The sequence below is a fragment of the Cotesia typhae genome, unplaced genomic scaffold (assembly GCF_013202065.1).
Source record: "Cotesia typhae breed Kobodo isofemale line unplaced genomic scaffold, CoteBio_Ctyphae contig_43, whole genome shotgun sequence".
Taxonomy (NCBI): Eukaryota; Metazoa; Arthropoda; class Insecta; order Hymenoptera; family Braconidae; genus Cotesia; species Cotesia typhae.
Window position 1 is genome coordinate 4,135,276 of NW_027423752.1, and position 27,359 is coordinate 4,162,634.

Genomic DNA, 27,359 nt, shown 5'->3' on the forward strand with positions numbered 1-27,359 from the left:
GCAAGCTTTTATCTTTAATTTTTCGAAGAGTAGAAAATGTGGAATAAAAATTTGTAAATATCTTAACCTTTCAATTTTTTACGACTTAAAATAAGTGGAGCTCTATTTTTTTCTCATTACCTTTGTTAAATTGAAAAATAATTACTCGTAGTGAATAAATTTATTGATTATTTGAAACATAAATGAATGTATAAATTTTTTCATTAGTCTCCATTAACAAAACGTACCAACAGTCTCATAAGTGTTCTTTTACGAGCCGTAAAATACATATAAAAATGAAAATAGGAATGAAAAAAATGTTTAGACTAGGAATCCTCATCATTTTCTCCTCCTCATTCTCATTCTCATTCTATTGGGATCGGCGCTAGATAAACGAAGTAAAAAAGCACCGGTAAAGTAAAAAACGGAAAAGGGAGACTAGATCTCACTGACATGAATCGTGTCCCAAAAGTTATTCATTTGACGAAAAGAATGAATGCGTAGTAATTTCCTCCTTTTTTTTTAGTCCGTAAATGTTTCTGCGCTTTCATTTCAGGAGGTAAACTAAAAAGGAGGTCACCTTTAAATAATAGATTACCAAAGCTGGCTAACTTTTCTAGTCAGCTCTCTTTTATACCCTCAAACATTCACTAAGATAAAACTTCCGTCCTGTCTCCTCAAAGTCGCTTAATAACTATTAACAATAACCATAGCAAATATTAGAACAGAAAATAGAAAACAGAAGATATATTATTTAATCAATATTCATTACGTTCTTTTAGATTTTTTCCTTTTAATTAATAACCATTTCCCCCGGTATTTTTATCCGGTCTATGAATTATTCAGCCCTATTAAAATCTATAATTGAAAACCATACGACCTTAAATAATAGGCATTTATTTTATGAATTCATGCATTTGGTTAAAAATTATTACAGTTATTAAATAATATTTTTAGTAAGGCCTTATTCAATTTAAAATGTAGAAAAAATTATCTCCTTGATCAGATCACACTTTTTTTTCTTTTGGTTGATTTAATTTTGCACTCCTTATAAAACGAAAAAGTTAAGGTAATGCTTTACTTTAAGTACGTCAAGTTCAAGCAATTTTGTGGCCTTATTAAAATATCACTATCATAATCATATTGCACTTATAGGATATAATATGATTAAACGAATATCAAGAAAACACTAAATAATCCACCTCATATTTTTTAAAAAATCATTTTATGTTGCTATTTTAAATAAAAAGTATTTGAAAGAAATTTTACGTCAATGTCCGAATGTAAGTATGCAATTTTTTGTATGTAATCACGATAAGTCCACAAAAAGTGGATCGACGTGGTTTTTTTAGTTTAACAGCTGATTAGTTTTTGGAATTTATCGGTGGAGCCGTTTGAAAGTCGTTCTACAAAAATTACATTTAAAAAACATCTTTTTTTTAGTTTTTTTGAGATTTCTCAAAATCCACAGGGTCGAATTAGTCCAAATTGTATTTAAAATCTAAGTTAAGTCAAGCCGATTTGAATGGCACCAACCGCGATGAAATCGCTAATGTCGTTCAAAAGTTATAAGAGGTTTACATACGGCCACACACACACACATACAGCCATACGGACATCATCGCGGAAACATTTGGGAAAGCTTCTTAGGAGCTCAAAACGTCATCATCCGTTGAAAACTCGTTTTTCAAAAAACGGGGTAAAACCAATAATTTCCCGATTTTTGAAAATTTTCAATTTTCTTAGCGGGGAGTTAAAAAAAAATATTAGAGAAGATGGCCCGTAGTTAAAAATATTTTTTGAGAAAAAATTTTAGATTTTTACTTTTCAACTACGCGCCATTTTGTCAAACATTTTTTTTTGTCTTAATTTTCATTTTGATGTAGTTGATAAGTAATAGAATAAGTGTCTAAAAAATTTTAAGTATTAATCGTTACCTTAATGTAGAAATAAAATTTTTCGAAATAGCTTAAATTTTAGGCCGCTAGACCACCGGACCCCATTAATATATGCTCTTTTATTTTAAAAGTTAGCAACATTACTTTTTTTTTTATAAAAGTTAAATAGGCGTTCTGAATTGTGCAATTTAGAATTTTTCAAAATTTATAAGAATTACCCTTTTCAGCTTTTAAATATCATTTTTTGCTTCGATCTTTTGAATTAATTCTTTCATCAGTAAATATACTACCGCGAAATATAAAACATGAAAATTTTTAATTATTTTTTTTTTTTGAAAAGTACATTCAGAAACGAAAATTTTGTGATAAAACATTTCTTGATGAGTGAATTTTTTAAAAAATTGTTGTTATGAACAAAACATTCTTTGATTAGTAAATCTTTAATGTATGGATCTTTTAACATTATTTACTGCAAACGAATTTATACTCAAAAATTTTGACGAATAAATTTTTCTACAAATTATTTCTATCGGGTTCGTGCTTCGTGGTGAACAAAAAATTCTAGATATATATTTTATCAAAGCTGATCTTGTCCATAAAGAAAATATGAAACTGTTCATTGAATCGTGCACGAACGCTTTTACAGCAAAAGAACATGAAGCTATTTCCAGGTAAGTGCTTTTTTTCGTGTCTATCAATATCTTTAGGGGCTTTCTCCTTGGTATTAGCTTTAGTCAGTGTCAGTGGCCTTTTATAAAATAAAAAAAATTAAGAAAACAGTTGACCCTGAAGGCCAACCCTGCAACTTTCCGCCAATTCCATAACTAAATGCTTGAAATTGCACTCAAAAATACAATTTGTGTGTTATTTCGAGCACTCTGTGCTCAAAGAAATGGCTTTTGTATGCTTTTGAGCTCTTCGAGCTCAAAAGTTTAATAAAACACTATTTTTCAAATTTTTAAACCGCAGTAACTTTTGAATAAATAAACCGAATCTTACGCGGTTTGCGACGTTTGACGCAACTTTTTCAGCCCCATGAAGAATCTTTCAGTTTGAATTGATCAAACTAAGAATTTTAGAGTAATTCCAAAAAATGCTTTTTTCGGTTTTCTTTCGTCAACGATAACTCACAAACGAATCAACCAATTTTGACCGGACTGGCCGTGATCAACGTTGTTTTTTTATTTTTTGTTAAGAGCTGGTCTAAGTAAAAAATCTAAGTTAAGTTAAGCCTTTTCGCATGGTGCCAACCGCGATCAAATCAGTAAAGTCGTTCAAAAGTTATGAGAGGTTTACATACATCCATGTACACACACACACACACACACGCGCGCGCGCGCGGACATACTTACAGACAGACACCATCGCGGGGGTAGTCAGGGAAGCTTCCTGAGACCTCGAAACATCGAGATCTAGTGAAAACTCGATTTTTGCAAAACGGGGTGAAACTAATAACTTCCCGAATTTTGAAAATCTTCAATTTTCTTAGCAGGAAGTTAAAAAAAAACGAGCTTATTATTAATTATAATTATAATAAGAATTGACTGAAGATATATATCTGAAGATGTAAAGAAGTTTAACTAAAGATGTGAGAGATAATATACAAGTGAGACTTACATTAATAGGCATAGATATTAACTTGAATAATAATTTATTAATTTGACTTGACAGATTGACAGATTATTATCTAAGAGATATTAAAAGAGCTGCGATTTCATTGGTGCTGCAGTTATGACTCCGATTGAAACTCATGAAGTCAAGAGTCTCTAAATTAACAGAAATGTAATTACATATGTTTAAGATTCTATGTAATGGTGAAGATAGCATAATATTATTTTTTGCGTTCGGAAGATAAAACGGTAGAGCAGATCTTGTATGAACTTGTGGAAAAGATATACGAATTTTTTGCAAGAATCTGGGACGGTAAATGTCACCCTTTATTAATCCTATAATTAGGAGTACTGAGGCACAAATTCTTCTTTCTTCCAACGTTAATATATTAATATCAGCACACATGGCATGGTAATCAGATCCTCTTTCAGGATAGACATTATATTTCTTATCAGCATAGTATTTTAAGAATTTACGCTGAATTTTTTCAATGCTAGATATGTGATTTTTATAGGTTGGTGACCAAACAACTGAAGCATATTCAAGTTCGGGTCTCACCAATGCAATGACTTATAACTTATAATAAATTTTTTGCTTTCAATTATTTGACTCTAGGAATCCTAAATACAAGCTTGACAACTAAAATAATACAAAAAGTTTCAATGCACAATTATTATTCTTATAATTTATTAAACCCAATTACATTGCGTGATATTCAACATCACATAAGTAAGATTTTGATAGCCCAATTTTCAAAATAATCTACATAATTATATTTAATCACAAATTGGTTGATCGAAGCAAGTTCTTCTTGATCCAAGAAAATGCTAACAAAAATTTATTAAAATTAATTATTCTGAAGTGAATACAGTTGTAGTGTCAAGGGCAATAGTAGTGGCTTCTGAACTTTCAACAGCTTCTGAAGTAGTTGCTTCTGAATTTACAACGGCTTCTGAACTTACAAAGGCTGCTGAAGTAGTGGCTTCCGAACTTATAACAACTTCTGAAGTAATTGCTGATGATGATTCTTCAGTTGTTGATAGTGGTGGTAAATTTGTCGGTTTTGTTGGACGTTGACTCGACGAAGGGATTGGTGACCCAGTTGGTTTTGGTGGTCTTTCAGTTGAAGGATGAGGTGACCCAGTTGGTTTTGGTGGACATTGACTTGAAGAAGGGATTGTTGAACCAGTTGGTTTTGGTGGTCTTTCACTTGAAGGATGAGGTGATCCAGTTGGTTTTGGTGGACGTTGACTTGAAGGATGAGGAGATCCAGTTGGTTTTGCGGGACGTTGACTTGAAGGATGAGGAGATCCAGTGGGTTTTGGTGGTCGTTGACTTGAAGGTTGAGGATGGTGAGAGTCAGTTGGTTTCAGAGGGTAAGGATGAGGATGAGGGTGTGGTTTTTCAAAAGTTGGCTTGTGATAATCTGGCTTTTGCTTTGATTTTTTTAGATCACTTGGTTCATTTGGATAAACTGGAGGTAAGACCGGCGGTTGATCTGGAGATAAAACTGCTAGTTGAATTAGTGGTTCAACAGGAGGCAAAACTGACGATTGAGTTTCAGGTAACCCTGGTAATAAAGCTGAAAGAAATGGTCATTCAATATTTTTCACTTGATTATCTTCAGGATCAGAATTTATTATTGACAACCATATTGATTGTTGAACAGGGTTTGCCTAGTTAGAAAATACATCATTAATTAATAATATTAATAATTCTGTAATTATAATCTGTAAAGTAGTTACGATGTTAGAAATAGAAACGAATTAGACTAGACTTCTCACTGATAACAATAATTATATACCATAATATTTACCTCAATTACTGAAATAGCAATGAAACTAACGAAAAGTATAAATAACTTTATCGCAAATCTGGTGTGAGTAACAGAAAGACGATTATGACAAACTTAACTGACTCCCGAGCACAATAAACCAAGTATTTATATCTAGGTTAAATTTAACGCTGATAAAAGCGATTGATAAATTAATACAATCTAACACTTGATGTTGGGAAACAGCATTTTTAATTTTACTCAATAATGATAACATAATAGTGGATAGAAAATTACGGAACGGTGTTTTGAATAAATTAAAAAATGTGCTTATCTATTTAGATTCTTTTATTAATTATTAATGTACAGAGTCAAAAGCCCTGGTATTTTTTTTGTTAGAATAAACAAGTTATATTGAAAGGATTGCATTCAAAGAATTTCAATGATTAGAGCGGGTTTTCTCAAGTGTTTTGGTAATGTAAATACATATCTTGACATTGATAATTGAATTGAATTATAACAATGTTTCATCATCTGTATTATAAGGTGATTCAATAGGAAAAACCGAAATGTCGAATGGTTAAAGTGATTTACAATTTTTTTTTTCGTTAATATTATTATAATAGTGATTATATTTTATGTACAAAAAAATTAAAATTGTGGAAAAAATTGATTGTCAAAAGTAACTAAGAAATTAATATAATTTTGATTTAATAGAATGAAGAATTAATAACATGAATCATTTGATAATTAGAGCATTTACCTACGTATTCATAATTACAGTGTTCAGTTTTTATATTAACAAAACAGTGGTGTTCGCATTTAACTCGATATAAATTACATCCGTAGGAACGTTGTTCCTTATAAATGTACTGGTAATTGAATGTGTATGGAAAATATGTGAACGATCGAACCAATTGTTCAATAGGCCCAATTTGATAAGCTTTAAAGTTATTACACTCCCCTACCAATGAGTATGTACAGAAACTTTGATGATTGAGATAATTCTTGCAATTAATTTGGTAGCAGTAGCAATATTCCGGTGTTTCGTCTTTTAGAATAAACTGACTGGTGTAAAAGATGCAAGCAGTAGTTGTATTTTCATCGTTTTGTACTGCAGTTTCTTCAGTAATTGGTGTTTCTAGTGATGAAGTACTGATAACACCTATAGTAGCTGGGTTCAGTGTCGTATTAATAGCCTCAAATGCTAAAGTTGGTGCACCTGTAGTTGTTTCAAATTTCAAAGTAGTAGCTATTCCATTTGTAGTTGATTCAATTGGTGTTGTAAGAGCAGGGAATGATTCTGGCGTTAAAGTACTAAATACACCATCTGTAATCGATTCGAATGGTGTCTTTAAAGCAATAAATGATTCTGTAGTTATTTCTGGTATTACAATACCAATTTTATCATCTACAGTTGGTGCATCGGTAATTATTTCAGGTGTTATAGTAGTATTTGTATTGTCTTTAGTCAATTCATTTGGTGTTGTTGACATGAAGAATGATTTGATAGTTGTTTCTGGTGTAAAAATACTAAGTTCATCATTTGTAGTTGGTGTTGTAGTAATACTTATTTCAGTTTCTGTAATTGGTGCATCTGTAATCATTTCAGGCATCAAAGTAGTAGTTACATTATGTGCAGTAAATTCGATTGGTGTTGTTGAAACGATGAATGATTCCGTTGTTATTTTTGATGTCAGAGTACTAATTTCTTTATTTACAGTTCGTGCTATGGTACTACTCATTTGAGATTCTGTAGTTGGTAGATCCGTAATTATTTTGGGTCTTAAAGTAGTAGTTATACCATCTGAAATCAATTCATTTGGTGTTGTTAAAAGAAAAAATGATTCTGTTGTCATTTCAGGCGTCAAAGTACTAATTTCAGCGCCCGTAGTTAATTCGTCGGCCATTCCGACAACTGTTATACTTGACGTGGTAGTTGAAGCTTGGGGAATTTCTGTGGTATTAATAATAGTTTCGCCAACTGCATTGGTCTTCAAAGCCGAGACAATGGGCTCGCCGATAGGAGTCACTGTATCTACGAGTATAATTGTGTCAGTGTCAGTTATGTTGGTGGCTCTTGATGCTTCAAGCGATCCTGGTATGATTTCTCTTGAAACGTTTCTAGACGTGCCAACAGATTCTAATGGACTGCCGAGAGCTTGAAAGGCTTTTGCATCTGAATAAACTGTTTCATTAACAGTCAATGGTCTTAATGTGGTCACCTTTTCAATTACTCCTTTCAAATCCGTTATCGCCGATTCTGTCGGCGCTGCCTGTAAAATTTTTTTTTTAATTAATTAAATCTATTAGGGGAAGGGGGATGGGTAAAGTGAGCCCCCCTAAAATTTAGAAGGACTCAAAATTTTGGAGGCAAAATCGGCCCCCCAAAATTTTTTATAAAAAATGTGAATAATAAATCATTTATACTTTTGATAATTATTAAAAGTGGTTTTTGTCAAAAAATTGTCATTGATTCTAAAAAAAAAGAAAAAGAAATAAAAAGAACGATTCATTAACAGTGAAGCTACACGATTTTTTCTATTAAAAAATAGCAGATTATTGATGGAACGATTTTATTCAATTTTTTCAAGCCTCTAGCTTCACTGAAAGTTGATCTTTGAAAATTTCTTGGTATTTTTTTTTTTTTTTTTTAGAAAATACATTTGAAAACGAAAATTTTCTATATAAAATATTTTCGGATGATCAATTTTTAAAAAAGTGATGGCTGTTTAAGAATAAAAAAAACCGATTATTTTTAAAGTCATTCTTTCTTGGGTTGAGTAAAAAAATTAAAAAAATCCTAAAAACATTTTTTGGTAGTGTAGGAAAGAACAAAAATTTTTTAGTCAAATCAAAAAGGATCGAGTTCAAAAGTGATGAATTTGACAAACAAAATACCCCTTATTCTCTGTAATTCTCTTAATTTTTTAAAAGAAGTAATTTGTTAAAAACATAATGATATATAATGAAAGAACAACTGTTTTGTTTGAAAGTGATTGTAGATAAAAATTTAAAACTACAAAAATTTAAGACAGAAAAGCTATCTCTTTGAGTTCGAAGAACTCAAAATAACACAAAAATTGTATTTTTGAGCTCGAAGAGGTCAACAACGTCATAAGTGCAGTTTTAAGCGTTCAGATATGGACTTAGCAGGAAGTTGCAAGGATGGCCTTCAGGGTTAACCGTTCTCCTAATTTTTTTTCAATAAGTTACCGTGAAATTATTCCAATTTATATTTTTTAAGTAACAATGATCTTTATCTAAGTGATGAAAAGCCCAAAATATAAGAACATAATATTAAAATTAAAATTAAAATTATTAATAATTACCTGAGCAAGAGCACTGGCGAATAAAATTACAAATAAATAGAACAACATTGTGGTAAATAATAATTGTCGATTTACTAAAAAAAAATCTCGATACACTAATCATTACTTTAGACAGTGTACTCATTAGTATTGAAGCGCCGGAACGTGAATGATAGGTGGGGATCAGGTCAGCAATCGTTTATCATGGCCTTAAGGGATGAGTAATTAAGAAAGTATACATTAATCACTATACTCTAACATGTATAATATATAATATATACAATATATTTTCTTGTTTATTCAGTAACGAAGTCCAAAAGGAAGATAACAGAGATTTCAATTTTCATGACTCACAACTAAATGTATTGTTTACTTTGACGTAGATTAATGTTGAAATTTTAGACTTGGATATTTCAAATAAAAAATGTTAGTTGATTGGTATGAGATTATGACAGTTACTTTATTTTATAAGTTAATTTATTAGCATTTCATCATAATTTAGTCTTAAGTAACTATGCAAAATATTTCATAAGAATTTGTGTTAATAAAACACAAAGTTAAAAATAACTGCATAAAAATAACGAGAAATTTTCCTAGAAATAATGGGTGACGATTAAATAATCTATAGTAGTTGTTCCAATAACCGTATAAGATGTTGTTTTATGAATCGTATCTCATAATTTTTTTTCTATGCCATTTCATTGAACTCTGAAATTTCCTGTGCCAAATAAGTAAAGCGTTAGAACAATAAAAAATGTTTCAATCAAAATAATAATTATAATATAAAAAATTTTTTGTAAAGTGTAACATTAAAAAATTTATTATATCAAAATAAAAGTTGGCTGAAAGGTGAGAGAAAAAAGGTTGACACAAAAAATGTGTCATGATTTTTTTGTTAGTCAATATTTGAGCCAAAATTTTAAGCTTTAATTTCTTCGTAAAAAACTAAAATAAATATTATAAATTTTTCCATTCTGAGTTAATATATATTGACATATAATTTCAATAATAGTTGATGCAAAAAATGATCTTTGGTGATGTTGAAAACATTTTAGAGAAAAAAAAATAATAATAATATAAATAGGAATTTATAATTTAATATAAAACAGAGTAAGAAGAATCCCAAGAGACTTCGAAATAATTTATACTGTTGCAATGTCACTATTATACAGTTTCGTGTATAAGTGCATTACAACAGAACTTAAATGAAGTTTATTGATTTTACCCATGGAATTGCTTAGGATAGGTATAATTTAGCCACAAGCAACGAGCATCAGTTGCTCTCGACTGCGCTGGAACTCCGCTGATAATTGCTGTTAGTATCAGAATAGGACATCAAGGGCCATTCAATTACTTTATAATAATTAACATAATTATTGTAATTGTCATGAATAATCTACAATATTCTCTTCACTATTAATTCTCAACAAGCTGTAACTCCGAGGAAAATGATCGTACAACAAAAAAAAAACCAATTGTACCTCCAAGTGTCTAGTTTTTAGATATGAAAAAATCATGTAGCAACCACATGATTTTCATGTTACAGTAACATGATTTTTTTGTGATGATTTTTAACAGTAACATGATTTTTAATAATAATTAAAACAACAAGAATAATTAAATATTATTATTAATATTAATCTTAGTAATAATAATAATCATAATAATCTAGATTATTAAGAGAATAAGAAAAATTTTTGTGTACTTTTATGATAAAATGGGTTTTTATGGTTAAATTTGGTATCATTAGAAAGGTGACCTGGAGTTGTGCCTTTTCAAAGTTTCATATCATTCTCACCAATAGTCAATTTATTAGGATAAGAATTAAGGCTGGATTCGAAAATTCTCTATCTCCAGATACATAATTAAGAAATAACCTTGTATCTGGTGAAGTATTGACATTTTTAACGATATAAGCTCATCCCGACATTACACTCATCGAGACCTTTCATTTGAGTACCTACATCAACTTTTCATATACATTTATATTGTATATATGTATATATGAAAAATATATCAAAATGCATCTGGGTACTCAAATGAAAGCTCTTGATGAGTCTCATATCGACATGAGCTTATATCTTTAAAAATATCATTATTTGACAAGATGCAATGTCATTTTTTCATTATTGATATTTTTAAAGATATAAGCTCATCCCGATGTTACACTCATCAAGAGCTTTTATTTGAGTACCCACCAGCAAATTTTTCACACAGAAAAAAAAAAGAGAAAAATTACATTATAAATAGTTATAAGTGTCGCTTCAAATTTAAAACTAATAAAATTATAGTTTGAAACAACTTATTTATAAATTCAAGTTTGATTGTTAATTTTCACATCTTTGAATGCTATATGTAGATTTTACAGAATCTGTAAAAATTATTATCTAAAACTATAAGTTTTACGTTTGTGTTTTCTTTCGTTAAATTTCATTCTGTAAGTTTTTTCTTTTTTCCGCGCGCAATTGACGGATTTTGGGTCTTGATTCCCGACAGTGAAATTCTTTAAAATGATTTTGATAGTTCGACTTTTTCTTTTGACTCAATAAATGTATTTTTTTCAGTGTCGAACTTAAAGCTTTTGTAAAACTAGATAAATGAAAAATAATTGAATGAACGAATAATTTTTTTATTTGCCAAGTATTTTTACTCGATCATATCATCGATATATAAGAAATAAGAAACGTGATGGCATTTTCAATTAAAGTTTTCTTCTTGGTTTTTTGCAAAGCCTCGTTATTGACATTTTCTTCCGCCTTTTAAACTTTATTTCAATTTCACGTCCGATCCTACTCGCGACAAAACAAAATGACATTTCTGAATTTGTTTTTTTTTCTTCTGTTTTACATATTATTGTTTTCGTCATCATTATTGTCATTATCAATTTTTTAGATTTTCATTGGTTATAATTTATAACTTACATCGACATTACACTTTAAAAAATTTTCGGAGTGAATGTGCAATAAAATTCACTCCGAGACGGATTTAAATTATATTATTAATAGATTTCACTCCGCGGGGTAAATTTTTTGTTTCTTTTTTTGAATAATAATAAAATTGTTTTGACTCATTTGAAAATGATAAAATGTTTCGACTAGAATATTAGTGAGGCATGTCGAAGAATCCCCATACAGGAAAATACGACGGGGCCAGATATGGGCCACGCTTGGCGCAATGCTGTCGATCTCTGACCCATGCTTGTAAACCCGCTTTAGCCCAGCTTTGGTAAAAGTCTGGGATGATAACAGGGTGCCAGACTTGGTTGTTATCATTGGCCTAGGTATGATCGCCAAGGCTGGCCCATGCGTGGTAGCCAGATCTGGGCCATGCTTGCTAACTAAGGCTGTCCCAAGCTTGTCAGCCTATCTTAGCCCAGGCTAGGTAATCAAAACTGCGCCACGTTTGGTTGTCACTATTGGCTCATGCCTGGTTATTAGAACTGGACCATAGTTAATTTTCAAGTCTGGTTCATGCCATTTGATAAAAAATGATAAAAAAAGAATTTTGTAAGTGTTATGTTTTTATTTTAATTTTGATGTAGAGCTAGCGCAAATTCAGACTGTGACTCTTAATTTAAATCTAGCTCTCGCTAATTATAGAAATAAAGTGAAAATCGCAATATATATATATATATATATATATATTTATTTATTTATTTTATACCGACGAAAAAAAAAATAATTTGGTACATAAAACTTGTTGCAGTTAACTAAAAATTTATTTTAGTATTAGAACTGCGTACTTGGATGTTTTCCGGGTTAAAATTCAGATTCACTCCGAAATCACTCCGCTGAAAAAAAAACTCTGGATTCACTCCGAACGCTGTGTGTTGAATTACTTCATTTTGTTACTCCGAGTGACGGCAGTGAATGCGGAAAAAAATTCACTCCGATTTTTTACAGTGTAATATCACGGTTGACGAGATATTAATAAAAGTAAACAATTATTCCCAGGAGATGTGCCGGTTATTCTGTAATTTTGTTCCTTCCGAGAAAATTAAGTGGTTTACGTGACAGCAATACACCTAGAAGGGTTCAGTTTCACGCTCGTTAACACACCTACACCTTTGGGGTTTGTATATACCATATATAATATAGAATTTATGTATATAGATATTACTTCCATTTATCAGTGAAGCGACGATCCCTTTACTTCAATCTCTTAGAACTTGTCACGAGAAGATTGATTACAAGTTTATTATATTATAGAGGAAAAGGTGGAATACTTTCAACCTCTTTTAGATTTTTCTACAATCAATATCGGTTTTAATATTTTATACCAGTAATCGTTGCTTTCGTTCAGTTCAGGTTATTGCTGTTATCGCCGGAAGAAGATCGATTTATTAGTTAATAACTTTGACTGACAAACAAGGATTTTATCCGGGGTACTACGATACCAAGTAATTTTATTTATCAATATCTATACCAGGTTAATGGAAATATAATTTTACAAAACTAGAATAGTTTTTTTGGGCCAGCATTTTTAATTTTTGTTCTATAAGAATAATTACATCAACTTTTTAACTCATATTTGGCATGTATTTTACGTAAAGTATGTAATTGTTCTTTGATAAAAATTTCATCAACTACTTAGTAGTACTGCTCGGATAATATTATTGTTAAAGTTTATTATTTTTAAAAACAATTTTTTTATGGAAGAAAAATTCCGCGCCAAGTAGACTGCGCATTTCTTTGTCCGCGAAAAAATAAATTAATTCGGAGAAAATATAACTTTATTTCGTTTAATTTTCAGCCCTCAAAGTCGAAAAATCAATAATAACAATAATAGCTAATAACAACAAAAAACTAGTATAACCTAAATTTACCGTAGTAAAATTTTACGACCATCTATTATATTTTAGTTTGTTTGTTGACTACGAAACGCGCCCATAAATTATAGTCATCTACAGACATTTACATAAACATAAAATCACTCAAAGTTATAATCTTCCCTCACTTTATTTTACACCTAACGATAGTTATAGGTTATAATTATAATTATCAGTAATCATTATTACAAGAAACTAACTTCTTGTCGATCGTAAAAATTTATACATATAACAAAGTGAGATGAAAAATGAGATAATCTCACCATCGGGAAATAAGCTGTCGCGATCATTTAACCCTTGCTTGTACTTATATCATATTCTCTTATATTTTATTGAAGTACTCCGCGAAAAAAGAACAAGCTGAAGTGAAGGTGATTAAAACTATGGCAGCCTGCATACCACTTAAACCAAAAAATTTACGACTCAGCTTGTACGATGAGTTTTATTTTAATTTAAAAGTTAAAAATCCTTGAATCCTGATTATAAACTGAAAACATTTTTAGTAGATTTTATAGAAATCTAACTATTGAGTTAGTCTACTATTGAATTGGTCCTCAAAATGGAACTTTTGAAAAATTTTGCTATTATATTTCGACTCAGCTCGTCAAGCGGATTCGGAAAATACATATGGTTAAAAAATTTATAGGGTATTCCATGCCAAATCGATCACTTTTGACCTCGACACTTTTCGATTTTTCTGAAATTTTGGCATCTTTCTCAATCCTATTGAAAACAATTTTCAGAATTTTTTCAAATTTTCTTGCCCAACCAAAAAAAAAAGCTACGAGTTATTTAAAAAAGATAGCTTTTTTTTTGTAAAATAACCATATTTTTTTTGAAAATTAATTTATGGGGATGTTTTTTTTTTTAATTTTTGTATTTAAATGTACTTTTTAGAAAAAAAAAATAAAAATAATAATTCGGATTCATATTCAAAGTTTTTTTTTGAAAATTTTGGAAAAAAACGAAAATTTCGGACTGATTGATATTTTCGATTTGTTTTTTCTTTTTATATAAGAAACTTGAGTATTTCACGAGAATTTCCTGAAATTTTCAGTGGCATTTTCTTTCTTATTATTTTTTTTTTTTCAAATGAAAAAAAATAATTTTTTTTTTTAAATTTGTTTTTTGTTACACCACTCTGAAAATTTTTAAGCAGATTTAGAAAACTTAAAATTCCGAGAAAAAAAAGTAAACCCGTCAATTAAAAGTGATAATCATCGATAAAATTTGGTTATTTTCCAATAAAGTTAGATAAAAAATTAAAAGAAGCATTGAATTTCTCTGAATTTAGGATATGTAAATTATTTAAATGTGTAAAAAAATAAAGTCACATTCCATTCAAGTCTACTGTTACAAATCATTCAATTAAAAATGTTTTTAGCTACTGTGGAAATGAAAATAAATTCAAACAGAGTTTGTTTTAAATTAATTGCCCAAAATTTTGAAAAGTGTGTGCGTTGCTCTAAAATAGGTCGAATTATAATTTCATTTATTTGGTTTTGCATAGAGTTTTGGAAAAAAAATACGAAAAAATAATTCAATGCTTCCTTTAATTTTTCGGATTTTTAGGTTTTTTAAATCTGCTGAAAAATTTTCAGAGTGGTATACCAAAAAACAAACATTTAAAAAAAATTTTTTTTTTTCATTTCTAAGAAAAATAGAAAGAAAAAAAGCTTTTCTATCTTTTCTAAATAACTCGTAACTTTTTTTTGGTGGGGTGAAAAAATTTGCAAAAATTCTGATGGTACATCAAGATACGAATCGCCTAAATGAGCGATAATGACACGCCGTGAATGATCGCTTATTTAAGCCACTAGTATCTTACACTATTTTGTAGTACCAGTGTCCTGAATTCGTCTTCAGTTTTAAAATCAAATTTAAATATAAAAATTAATTAAGGAAAAGCAAAAATAGTATACTGTGCATAGCAGAACCGCAAGCTCCATCGGGGTCCAAGTGAATAGCCCCGATTGGGAAGAGGGGGGGGGGCATTCCAAATAAATAAAATTTAAAATGCTAAAATAAATAATTCCTTAAAAATAGTCTAAAAAAATTAAAATATACTTAATAATTTTTTCATTTAATTATTAGTTTATTTTATTATTTTCTAAACGAGTTTAAAAACGTTAACTTTCACTTTCTATTTATTATTAAAATCATGAAATGTAAAATCTTAAAAAATATTTATTTTTCTTCCAATTAAACTTTAATGGTTAAATGGCAGTTTTGGAATACCATACATTGAGACTTCTCAATTTTTTTCACGAACAAACCTAAGTCTTCATCATAAAATACTGTAGAATAGATAAATGAATGAGGAATTACACAATCGACGAATTGAGAAGTTGAATTATTCTTTCTTGCAACAGTATATTTTTGTGAAGGAGATTAAAATTTTTAAGTTCCCGCTAAAAAAATCAATTATTTTCGAAAAGTCGGGAAGTTATAGGTTTTACCTTGTTTCGCAAAAATCGAAGTTTCAACAAATTTCGACGTTTTGGAGCACTAAGAGGCTTCCCTGAGTATTTTTACGATGATATCCGGACGTCTCTCTCTCTCTCTCTCTCTAAGTTGGAATCATCATGTCAAGCTAGTGGTTAGCAAAATTAATTCAGCCTTGCATTCTCTCAAGGTTCGGAAGAACATTTTCTCAACTGACATCAGGAAATTGTTAGTATCATCAACCATCTTACCACTTGTTGATTATTGTTCCATCGTATTAGTAGACTCAACATCTGAAAATGACTTGAAACTTCAACGTGCAATAAATTGCTCAATTAGATTCATTTTTAATCTTAGAAAAGATGAGCATATAACACCTTATCAACGAGAATTGGGATGGCTCACTGTGAAATATCGTAGAATGTACTTCATGAGTTGTTACTTCTTTAAGCTACTTCAAGTTGGTAAACCCAAGTACCTGCGAGATTCTTTTGTTGAGGAGACCGAAGTCAGACGTTCAGATAGGTTAGCAGCCAAAGAACACTCTCTTTACGCGTTTCCGCATTTTGCTACGACCTTCATGGAGCGGTCATTCCAAGTGAGTGTAATACGATTGTGGGAAGAACTACCTGAAGAGATTGTCAACTCATCTAGTCTTGAAGTGTTCAAAAATAAAATTTTTAACCATTTGTTGAATTTGGATTATTAATTATGTTATTATAAAGTGATAAGTTCTCTGAAAATTACTGTTAGATTCGAAGTGTTAAATTCTCCAACTTTGTACTTTTATCAGCTGTTATTAATTGAATAATTTATTGAGTTTGTTAGTTGAATCAGATAAAATTAATATAAATTTTTATACTAGATTTTTATTCTAGTTTATGTACTTATATAATTTTGCTATTATTATTGTATTTGTAAATCATATTGTATTTAAAATTGCCATTTGGCTTGAGCCTTGGCATGAATAAATCATCAATCAAATCAAATCAAATCTGTGTGTGTGTGTGTGTGTGTGTGTGTGTGTGTGTTTATATGGATGTATGTAAACCTTTCATAACTTTTGAACAGCCTGACTGATTTCATTGCGGTTGGTGCCATGTAGAAGGGCTTGACCGAACTAAGAATTTGAATACAATTTAGACCGAGTAGATTTTGAGAAATCTCAAAAAAACTACAAAAAAACTTTTGGAAAACGGTTCACCCTAAAGACCATCCCTGCAACTTCCCGCTAAGTTCAGACATTACGCGCTTGCATTATTACCGCTTTTGCGATGTTTTTGAGCTCTTCGAATTTAAAAATTTATTGCCATATTTTGAGCTCTCCAAGCTCAAAAATAAGCTATTTGGTACTTTTGAGCTCTTCGAGCCGAAAAGTCTAATAAAAGTTTCATGAAAAACGATTTTCTTTCATTTTCGAACTGCTATAACTTTTAATTTAGTAAATCGATTTTCACGCGGTTTGCAGCAATCGATGCAGTTTTTTACGTACAATGAACAGTGTTTTCTTGCAGATTAATATGGTATTAACTTGACAAGAATTTTGTGATTGTAATTAAAAGATCACAAATATTTCGTTTTATGGTTTTATTTTATTGATTACTGACGATTCCTTTACATTCACTTAATAGGTACATAAGTCGGTAAAGGTCAGGTATAAGATGCTCGGCGAGCTTGGTCATAGGTTTGTTAGTAATCAAGGCGCTCGACGAGCGTGGTCAATGGTAACTGTCTTATTCGATTTTTCGTCAAACTATCGTCAGTGAAGGAGTGCAATTTTGGGAAGGGTATTTTAGCTTTTGGTTGGTGGAAAATAACTAGGGTTGGGGAATCATTGTTAAATGAGAGGATCCTGGAAATGGTTTTATTTATTTAACGCAGGGTTGTTGAAACGAAGCGTGGGAAGGTTCGCTAAGTTGGAAAATAGTCTGGTAAACATCTGATAAACAGATGGGTTGTAAAATTTTGTCCGTTTGTGTCGAAGGTTAGTCTCAGTCATTAAAGGGATTATTTTACAATGGCAATTACTTGAGTTGGACTGTCATAAATTTCCGAATTTTAAGTTTTATGATGTCTTTGTGATGTCTCTATGAAGTCTGTCGAAATATTTTAGAAAACATGAGTAAACTTAAAAATACATCACAATTTTCTCTTAACTTATAAAAAACTAAAGTACATAACTAAACATTCTCCCCCCGTTGAGAGGGTCAGCCGAACAACAATAGAATACTAATGAAAATATAAATAATATAAATTCAAAATCACTTAAAGTCTCTACTAAATGTCTTTCTGTTTTTCTTTTTTTTTTTTTTTTTTTTTTTTTTTTATTCCTGCTCGATTGGAGTTATTGGTAAAACAGCTAATTTTTTCACATTACGAACAAATGATGAATTCGCGGTTTTCACTCTGACGGTTCTAACAACACCGTCATCACCTGGCAAACACTCGATAGCTCGACCGAAGGCCCATTGTGAAGGGAGTAGATTGTCTTCCTTCAAAATTACCACTGACCCAACGGTAATATTGGGTTCTGATTTGGTCCATTCGGTTCGTTGGATGATTTCCGTGAGGTATTCACGTTTCCAACGTTTCCAAAAGTCTTGTTTGACCTTTTGGATATGTTCCCACGTATTTAAACGATTAGTAGGAACATTGGTGAAATTTCGGTCGCGTAGGTTGGTTAATGAATCACCAATCAAAAAATGGCCAGGTGTAAGGACGATGGGATCATTGGGGTCAGAGGAAATGGGAGTAAGAGGGCGCGAATTCAATATGGCTTCAATCTCAATTATTAAGGTGTTGAATTGTTCATAAGTAAACAGCATTTCTAGTCCTGCGACATATATTAAATGTCGTTTGAAGCTTTTTACTGCAGCTACCCATAAGCCACCCACGTGAGGTGCCCGTGGTGGTATAAAATGCCATTGAATTCCTTTGCTGGTTAGGTACGCGTTGATTTTATCTTGAGCATCGGTAGTATGAAGTTTTGTCGTTAATTCTTTCAAGATCTTGTTTGCTCCTACAAAGTTAGTTCCGTTATCATTAAAGATGTCCTGGCATAAGCCGCGTCGTGAAATGAAGCGTCTTAATGCTGCAATGAAACCTTCAGAGGACAGGTCGGTAACTAATTCTAAATGGACAGCCTTTATAGATAAGCAAACAAATACAGCAACGTACGATTTTATGGTTGTTCGATTATAGCATTTTTTCTCTTTCAGTAGAAATGGTCTACAGTAATCAACTCCAACTTGACTGAAAGGGCGCGAGGGAGTGACTCGTTGCCTTGGTAAGTCTCCCATAAGGTAATTAGGTGTTGGAGGTTTGGTTTTCCAACATTGTAGGTATCCTTTCAGAACCTTGAAAACTTGACTTCTTCCATCGATAATCCAATATTTACGTCGGAGTAAATATTTGATGAACTCCAGTATGTAAATGTAGATTATGATAATGTCGAATGATTATGTTGGTAACATGATTATTCTTTGGTAAAATGATGGGATGTTTTGTGTTATAGGGTAATGCTGATGAAGATAATCGTCCACCTACTCTCATAATTTGGTGTTCGTCCAATTTTGGAGTTAATTTTATTAATTTGGCGGTATCCTGGGTAAGGGTTCCAGACTCTCGTAATTCTTTTATTTCTTTTGCAAAGGCTTGTTGTTGAACATCTTTTAAAATCCAAATCTTCATATCACGTAATTCCTTTATAGTTAAAGGACCTTTTGTTTTACAACGTTGAACAAATCTGATACAATAAACTAATGAACGAATCATCCGATTATAACTTGAAAATCTGGTAAGGTCAACAAATTTATGAGGTATGGTTAACAGGTAGCTCTTTATTGCTCAGGTATCTCCTTTAACAATGGTACTTGATAGGTTGGCCATTTTTCGGCAGGTTCTCTTAGCCAAGATGGCCCATGTTTCCAGATGTTCATTGAGGTAAAGTCAGCTGGTAAAACTCCTCTTGATACAAGATCTGCTGGATTATCTTTCGTCGGAACATGTCTCCATGATTTAACATCGGTTTTTGTTTGAATATCTGAAACTCGGTTGGATACAAATGTTTTTAACTGGTGTGGTGAGGTATTTAACCAATTAAGAACAATGGTAGAATCGGTCCAATAATGTATTTTATCAAAGGTCATTTTTGATGCAGTGATTGTGGCTTTTATTAAAGATGATAACAGTTGAGCTCCACATAGTTCAAGTAGAGGTATGGTAATAGTTTTTAAAGGGGCTACCTTTGACTTGGCGCATACTAGAAGTACCTGGATCTTTCCTTGATGGTCGGTCACTCGCAGGTAGATACAGGCTCCATATGCCTTTTCACTGGCGTCACAGAATCCATGCAAATGTAGTTGTTTTGTATTCGGTGTAACAATGATTCTTGGAAATGATACCTGGTTTAATACATTAAGTTGAGTGCAATAGGTTTTCCATTCTGTATGGAGTTGGATTGATAAAGATTCATCCCAATCCAGTTTTGCATTCTACAACTTTTGGATAAGAATTTTTGCTAAAATAATGACTGGAGCTAATAAACCGAGAGGATCAAATATTTTTGCGACTTCCGATAAAATGTTTCGCTTGGTTATTTTGGTTTGTTCTAGAAATACAATAGGTTTGACGGTATAAATTATATTGTCAGTTTTGGATTCCCAACATATACCAAGTGTTTTTAATGTCGAATCACCTAACTGCAAATGAGGGTTTATATTTTCTTGAGGTATGTCCTTCAATACAGCAGAGTTGTTTGAGGCCCATTGACGAATTGTGAGTCCGGCCCTTCTTAGGATTTGTGTTACTTGTTGTCTAATTTTTATTGCCTTTTCAACATCTTCAGCTCCTGAGAGTAAATCGTCTACATAAAAATCTTCTTTTAAAACCTTTGCTGCTATAGGAAACTGTTGTCCTTCATCGTCGGCTAACTGATGTAAACATCGGATAGCCAGGTATGGAGATGGTCTAATTCCAAAGGTCACGGTATCTAATTCGTAGGTTTGTATTTCATTGTTACTGTTTCTCCAGAGGATGCGTTGGTATTTTCGGTCTTCTTTTCTAATTAAAAATTGTCGGTACATTTTTTCAATATCGCCTGTAATAACGATAGGGTGTTTCCTAAAACGTATTAATAATGAGAATAAATCAGACTGAATGGTAGGTCCAGTGAATAATACGTCGTTTAAAGATACACCTGTAGTTGTATTTGCAGATCCATCAAATACAACTCTTACCTTTGTGGTCATACTGCTGCTTTTAATCACGGCGTGATGTGGTAGGTAATAATTAGGTGTGTTTGATGGTGAAACATTGACTGGTGACATATGGTTGAGGTCTAAATATTCTTGTAATACATTGTTATATTGAACTTCTAGGTCTGGGTCATTCTTTAATTTTCGTTCGGTACTTTTTAATCTTTTTAACGCGAGATGGTACGATTCTCCAAGGTCAGGAGTGTTTGGGTTAAATGGTAATGCTACGATATATCGGCCATCGCGTGTTCTTGATACGTATTTCTGAAAATGAAGTTCACACTGTATTTCTTCTGGTGTAAGTTTACTGGTGGTTGGACATTCTTCAATCTCCCAAAACTTGGTCAAATCAAACTGAATGGTACTGGTTGCATGACACTGCGGCGCAGTGACATTTTTACTTGTTGGTGCAGCTCCTCCTACAATCCATCCAAGTAACGTCTTTTGAAGAAATACTTCTTGTTGGTTTGGTAGTGACAATGATATTTGTCCGATAGATAACACTGATAGTGTGGTTCCTGCCCCTATGAGCAGGTCAATAGATCCTGGTTTATGAAAGGTTGGGTCAGCTAACTTGATATTTGCAGGTATCTTTAACATTTCTCGTTGAATTGATTGGTCTGGTATAACATGTGATATGGTCGGAATGATTAAAAAGGTCAAAGTTCTCTTAAAATTATTCACACGAGAGGTAATGGTAGCGGTAGTTATTTTGTTGCAATAAGTGGTCATGGTACTAAGTGCACCGATAGGTATACGACAGGTAGTAGTTTTCAATCATAAGGTATCTGCTAAACTTTGGGTCAAAATTTGTAGTGGAACAGGTATCAAGCAATGCCCTGCATGACATAGCTTTTTGGTCTTTATCTAACACATTTAATCTGGCTGTAACTACAATGTCCTTAGAAAATCTGTCCACTACTAAGGTGATTTGTCTCCCTTTCGGTGCAGGTAGGCTATTTGTAGGTAGATCTTCCTCTTCTAGTCAGGTACGGCTATTATTATTATTGTTGCTGGATTCAGACCTTGGAGTAACTGATGAATTATCGGTAATCTCAAGATATAATAATGTGTTATGCCGTTTGGAACATTTTCTGCATGTACCTTTAGAATGACATGATTTTACTGCATGATTCTTTCCAAAGCAATTGAAACATAGCTGGGCATTTGAAACAGCTTTGCGTCTGTCCTCGACCCTCAGCTCACGAAATTTGTCACAGGTAAATAATCGGTGATTTTCATCGCAGACGGGGCAAGTAACTGAGGTTTCATACTGATGGCTTGGTGTATGTTCCTTGACATTGTTTGAATAAAATGCTTGAGATTGTGGTCGATGGTGGGTTGCTTTTGAGTTACTTAGATTTGTGTCATTGCGGACATTGTCTCCGCAAACTGCTCTTTTTTCTAAGAACTTTAACAGGTCTTTGAACGATGGTATTTTGTCATCTGATAGGGTTAGCTCCCAATGCCATGCTGTCGTGGGACTGATTTTAGTTAAAATTAAATCTACCAATGGAATATCCCAAAAACAGACTGGTGCTTTGAGATTTTCCAAAGCTCTGGTGTGCTGGTTAAAAGTATCTACGAGATGACTGATCGCTGCTGGAGAATCTTTCTGCAAACATGGATATTCTCGCAAAACTGACCAATGACGACGGGTGAGTCGCCGGGTTGACTCATATCGATCTTTTAAAATCGAAACAGCAACTTGATAATTTTCGTCTGTCAATTCGAGAGATTCTGTCATGCCAGCGTATGCAAATGATATGCTTCTCGGCGTAGATAACCTAGCGATATTAGGTTATCAGTTGCAACGCAGTGCGGAATCCTTTAATGCCTTAGATATGGGATACGATTTGGAGACTGCTCGGAAAGAGATTAAGACGTGGCTCAAACTAGACGAAGAAATAGTTGGCCCTACCCAGTGTGCGACGCACAAAATTAAAATTAAACCTGGAACTACCTCAGAAATTTGTAACGGGTAACTTTTAAGTGTTTTTAAATAACTAAAACAATGAATGATACTGCGACATAAACGCCCCCGTTGCTCGAATCTGAAGCTCGCCGAAGTCCAGGGTCAAAACAGGGATTAGTACCAATATACAAATCCAAAAATAAAAGCCAAAACAAACTCAATTAATTGTAAATAGCATAATATATACTAAATCTAAAGAAGTAAACTCGAAAAATCAAACAGGTTATGATAACGATAAAATAGTAATTTATTTATCAAAATCAGTTAAATAAGTCAAAGAAAAGTGTACAAATAAACAAACGTGATACACTTTTAGGTTATATCAAAAACCCCAAAAAATAAATCAAAACAACGAACAATTTTCAGTAATAAATCTTTCGTCGGTAAACGCACGCGTACCTTTCGTCGGTAACGAAAATCCGATCAAAAACTGGTCTGTACAAAAACAAACTTCTCATACACTCTCACTCTCGTGGGCGTCAAAATCGCGAACTAAAACTCCAAAAGCTGGTTCCCTGCTTCCCAGGAGACAAGCCGTCACCCCTGGGCCTACACTTCTACCGCGAGAGCGAATGGAGAATGTCCTCTTCGCCCCCACCTACACGGTGTATGATCACCTACTGGAGTTTTGACAAAAGATCAAAAATCCAGGGAAGTCAAATCTTGTTCAGAGTCAAAAGGTACTTACCAATGTTCAAGACGAACCGAGGTAATGTCCCTTCAGATGTTATTGGCAGAAGAATATTCACCACAATAACACTCTGTCACAAGACTTGTTTTTCTGATCGCTAATTTTCGCATTTAACAGTTTTTAAAAAAGTCACTTACAGCGAACCAGAATAATCGTTTTTGCCCTCTACACGTTGTTTACAAACTATTAATTTAATTGGCAATTCCCTCATTATCTATCCCTACGCTGTGTCAACTTCTCAATTTTAATTTTCGATAGAAATTTGATTTATTATTTTAATCGGTCTTCTTTCATTCCCTAACCATTCCTTGCTTTTCCATACTAAAAATCACTTGGGACTTAGAATATTTCCGTTCACTTAAGTTATTTCTTACATTACGAATTTTTCTTCAACCTAAGCAATATTAAAATTATAAACAAACAGTAACAATTTTAGTGGACATAAGCTTTACCTTATAATAAAGAAAAATATTTTATCACAATTATAGAATTAATTACATCAGTCATGGAAAAATTATAAATCAAATAAACAAAATATAACAAAATTAAATAATAATGTTCCAATAATTACTAATTATGGTATGAGATTTCTTGGTTAAATAATATGAACTAAGTCCAATAACAAGTAATAATAACTCGATAAATAATCGTCGTAGACAAAATAATACTTTTATAACTAAACGCTGCATGATTTTCGTGAGAATAAAATTAATATTTATAGTTACTAATTATTAACCCGTCTAGATATTTCACATTGGTAACTCAAATATTAAACATTAATTATTTTAAACAAACGATATTAACTAACAAAATAATTTTAGATATTTATAATCAAATCTAAGTTAATTAGTAACATTTTCACAAGTCTTTGGTGAATAATACTTTTAATATCGTAAATTATCGTTATTAAATACTTAGAATAACAATACTGCACTCATAAACAATAATTTAAATAAAGAAAAACGGATTATTTATAACGTTAATTAATAATTTCTCGAGAAAATACGCCCGTCGTCGTATCAGGCGAACATGAATGATGAAGAGTAGGAAGCCACCGTCGTTTCCCTCCTTGTCCCTTCTTCTGCGCCCTACTCCTCAGCTGTCCTGTACTAGCCATCGGCCCTCTCCCTCCGACTTAGTCCCATTTCCCTATTCTAGAGCCCTTTTCCCGATATCTGGGTCATAATTCAATCGCGTTTGCTGCCTTTGCGCTGAGCGCTGTCCGGAGAAAATGTAGTTTTTTAACCGGTCTTAAATTGTACTCGTCAAGTACGGCTTCAAATAAATTAAAAAAGGAAAACCAATTTACTGGAGCTCCGTCAAAGGTAGGTAAGCTAATGGGTGGTAGTGCTGAGGCGACTGGTGTGTTCACAATGGTTCCGTTGGCTGCTGCTTGGTTAACTGCAGGTACTAGTGGTGGATTTGCATCTTGTAGCAACCTTTCAGCGCGGGCGACTTCTAGGTTATATAATTGTACATACGCGGCACGATTATCTATTTCTTTTTCATCTAACTCTTCTAATTGACCTTGAATTTTTTCGAATTTTTTGAAAGCTTTCCTGGCCGATTCGAGAGATGATCTGTGTAAGATAATTGTCTTAACATTAAATATTTATTTGCCGGGACCAGGTGTTAAAAGATGGAGGAGACACATTCGTGGTTATAATGGTATTTATTCTAAAATTAATCACAGGCATAGCTTTGGTTGTACAGAGTTTGAATAGTTCACAAATATTGAGCACTTTGAACATAGTTATGATCTTGAATTATCACATTAATTCATGAGTACGCGTTGATTGAGTTTAATTGAGTTGTATTAATTAATGCATATTAATTAGACTGAGCATGAGTTGTAGAAAGTTGATCTTCAATTGAATTGTTAATTAATTTACAATGTAATTAACACTAGCAATTATGAGCGAGAAATATGAGTAATGTTGTAGAATTAGGTCACCAGACGATTAATTAATTACACTTAATTAATAGTCATAGTATGAGCGTATAAATTGGATTGACTGAGTGTAATGATTGATAGAGTGAATGAATGCAAGTGTAGTGAGAACTTGAGCTTGAATCTGTAGAGTTCACAGTAATGATTAATTGGATGAGCTGTATAAATTAGAGTCACTGGATTATTAATCAATTAACAACATAATTAACTCTCACAGTGTGAGCGAATGAGCCTTAAAACTAACGAGCTCAATTGAGTACTTGAGTCTCGGGATACGAGATAGAACACACAACGTTGAACACGGAATGGCCGACTGGCCCAAGAGCTGGTGGCAGTCACCCCCAATCTCCACCACGCAACATCTGCAATGCGGCATTTGATTTTGCCGCATGATGACGAATTTCTATTAGCAATTGTGATATTATCGTTGCTAGGTAGAAAGTGTAGGTGACTGTTGTACATGTGTATGAGAGAGAGCGACACATGAGTAGCCATGTGACAATGAGTAGGAGAGAGAGGGAGCATGTGAGTATGGATTGTGATAAAGTGATCTCAGATGATTTACAATAAATACTTAATTGTACCTGAGTTGCCAATGATTGCTGGTGAATAAGATGAGTAGCGATGCTGTAGTTGGCTTCAGTAAAGCTGAGTGGATGAGTTTGATGATTTCGTAAATACACAAAATTGCACTAGTCACGGTAAATGCGTGTGTACGCTGTACAATTAGCACGTGTTATGAGGAGTATGGCCGCTTGCCGGTGAGCCAGTTGAGTTGAGGTAGAACACCCGAGGGCGCTTGTGTAGCGGCGCCTCGGTGCTACCAGTTTGTTGCGGGAAGGTTTGAATGATTCCGCAACAATCTGATATAGTTTAGATTACGCTGATCAGGATTCTCGTCTGATGCGTCTAAAATCTTCTTCAGGGTGGTTATCATAGCCTGAATATGCCCGCGTTGTCTTTTAAGTCGCGTGAAATCGGCCATATTGATTTAAATAGGATAAATAGGTTCTCAACGGTGTAAAAAAATTGGAAATAGGTATGCGACGGTTTTTTGTCGAAGGGATCAATGTAAGTTGGCAAATTATTAATTGATTTGGTGAAACAAAAAACCAACTCACCTTTATGATGGTGGTGATGATAAATCTTGATGCCTCCGTGCGATGTTGAATGGCTCACTGGACTGCAGTTGGACTTGGTCGTTGTTAGATAGTTGAATTGATGGACACAGTTAGTATTGTCACTTGCACGTCACAATTTTTTACTAATATGTATTTTAATGATAAGTTTTACTGGGATCTACAAATATAAATTTATAGCTCCGGCTTTGAGGACCAAATGTTTTCTTGCAGATTAATATGGTATTAACTTGACAAGAATTTTGTGATTTTAATTAAAAGATCACAAATATTTCGTTTTATGGTTTTGTTTTAGTGATTACTGACGGTTCCTTTACATTCACTTAATAGGTACATAAGTCGGTAAAGGTCAGGTATAAGATGCTCGGCGAGCTTGGTCATAGGTTTGTTAGTAATCAAGGCGCTCGACGAGCGTGGTCAATGGTAACTGTCTTATTCGATTTTTCGTCAAACTATCGTCAGTGAAGGAGTGCAATTTTGGGAAGGGTATTTTAGCTTTTGG

General features: G+C 32.6%; 4 protein-coding genes across 7 annotated transcripts; all 4 read right to left on the reverse strand.

Annotated features, from left to right (window-relative positions):
* Nucleotides 1-4,931: 4,931 nt before the first annotated feature.
* LOC141528148 (uncharacterized) lies at nt 4,932-8,817 on the reverse strand. Of its 4 annotated transcripts, none has more exons than XR_012479325.1 (3): nt 8,595-8,817; nt 5,305-7,538; nt 4,932-5,070 (listed from the first exon to the last, which is right to left on the reverse strand). XR_012479325.1 is itself a non-coding variant. In XM_074244048.1 (3 exons), the coding sequence occupies exons 1-3, from the start codon at nt 8,640-8,642 to the stop codon at nt 5,973-5,975; spliced, it is 1,494 nt and encodes a 497-aa protein (XP_074100149.1). In that variant the 5' UTR covers nt 8,643-8,816; the 3' UTR covers nt 5,069-5,972. The 4 variants fall into 4 exon arrangements, 2 of the variants coding, with proteins under 2 accessions (XP_074100149.1, XP_074100148.1); XR_012479326.1 differs by having other exon boundaries at nt 5,029-5,164; XM_074244048.1 differs by having other exon boundaries at nt 5,069-7,069; nt 7,190-7,538; nt 8,595-8,816.
* Nucleotides 8,818-18,170: 9,353 nt separating this feature from the next.
* Nucleotides 18,171-19,536, reverse strand: LOC141528433 (uncharacterized). Its single transcript, XM_074244478.1, has 2 exons — nt 19,393-19,536; nt 18,171-18,989 (listed from the first exon to the last, which is right to left on the reverse strand). The coding sequence occupies exons 1-2, from the start codon at nt 19,534-19,536 to the stop codon at nt 18,171-18,173; spliced, it is 963 nt and encodes a 320-aa protein (XP_074100579.1).
* Nucleotides 19,537-19,685: 149 nt separating this feature from the next.
* Nucleotides 19,686-21,701, reverse strand: LOC141528434 (uncharacterized). The gene is made up of 2 exons (XM_074244479.1): nt 20,466-21,701; nt 19,686-20,249 (listed from the first exon to the last, which is right to left on the reverse strand). Exons 1-2 carry the CDS (start codon nt 21,699-21,701, stop codon nt 19,686-19,688), a joined length of 1,800 nt encoding a protein of 599 aa, XP_074100580.1.
* A 385-nt stretch (nt 21,702-22,086) lies between these two features.
* LOC141528435 (uncharacterized) lies at nt 22,087-22,848 on the reverse strand. Its single transcript, XM_074244480.1, has one exon. The coding sequence runs from the start codon at nt 22,846-22,848 to the stop codon at nt 22,087-22,089; it is 762 nt and encodes a 253-aa protein (XP_074100581.1).
* Between the last annotated feature and the right edge of the window lie 4,511 nt (nt 22,849-27,359).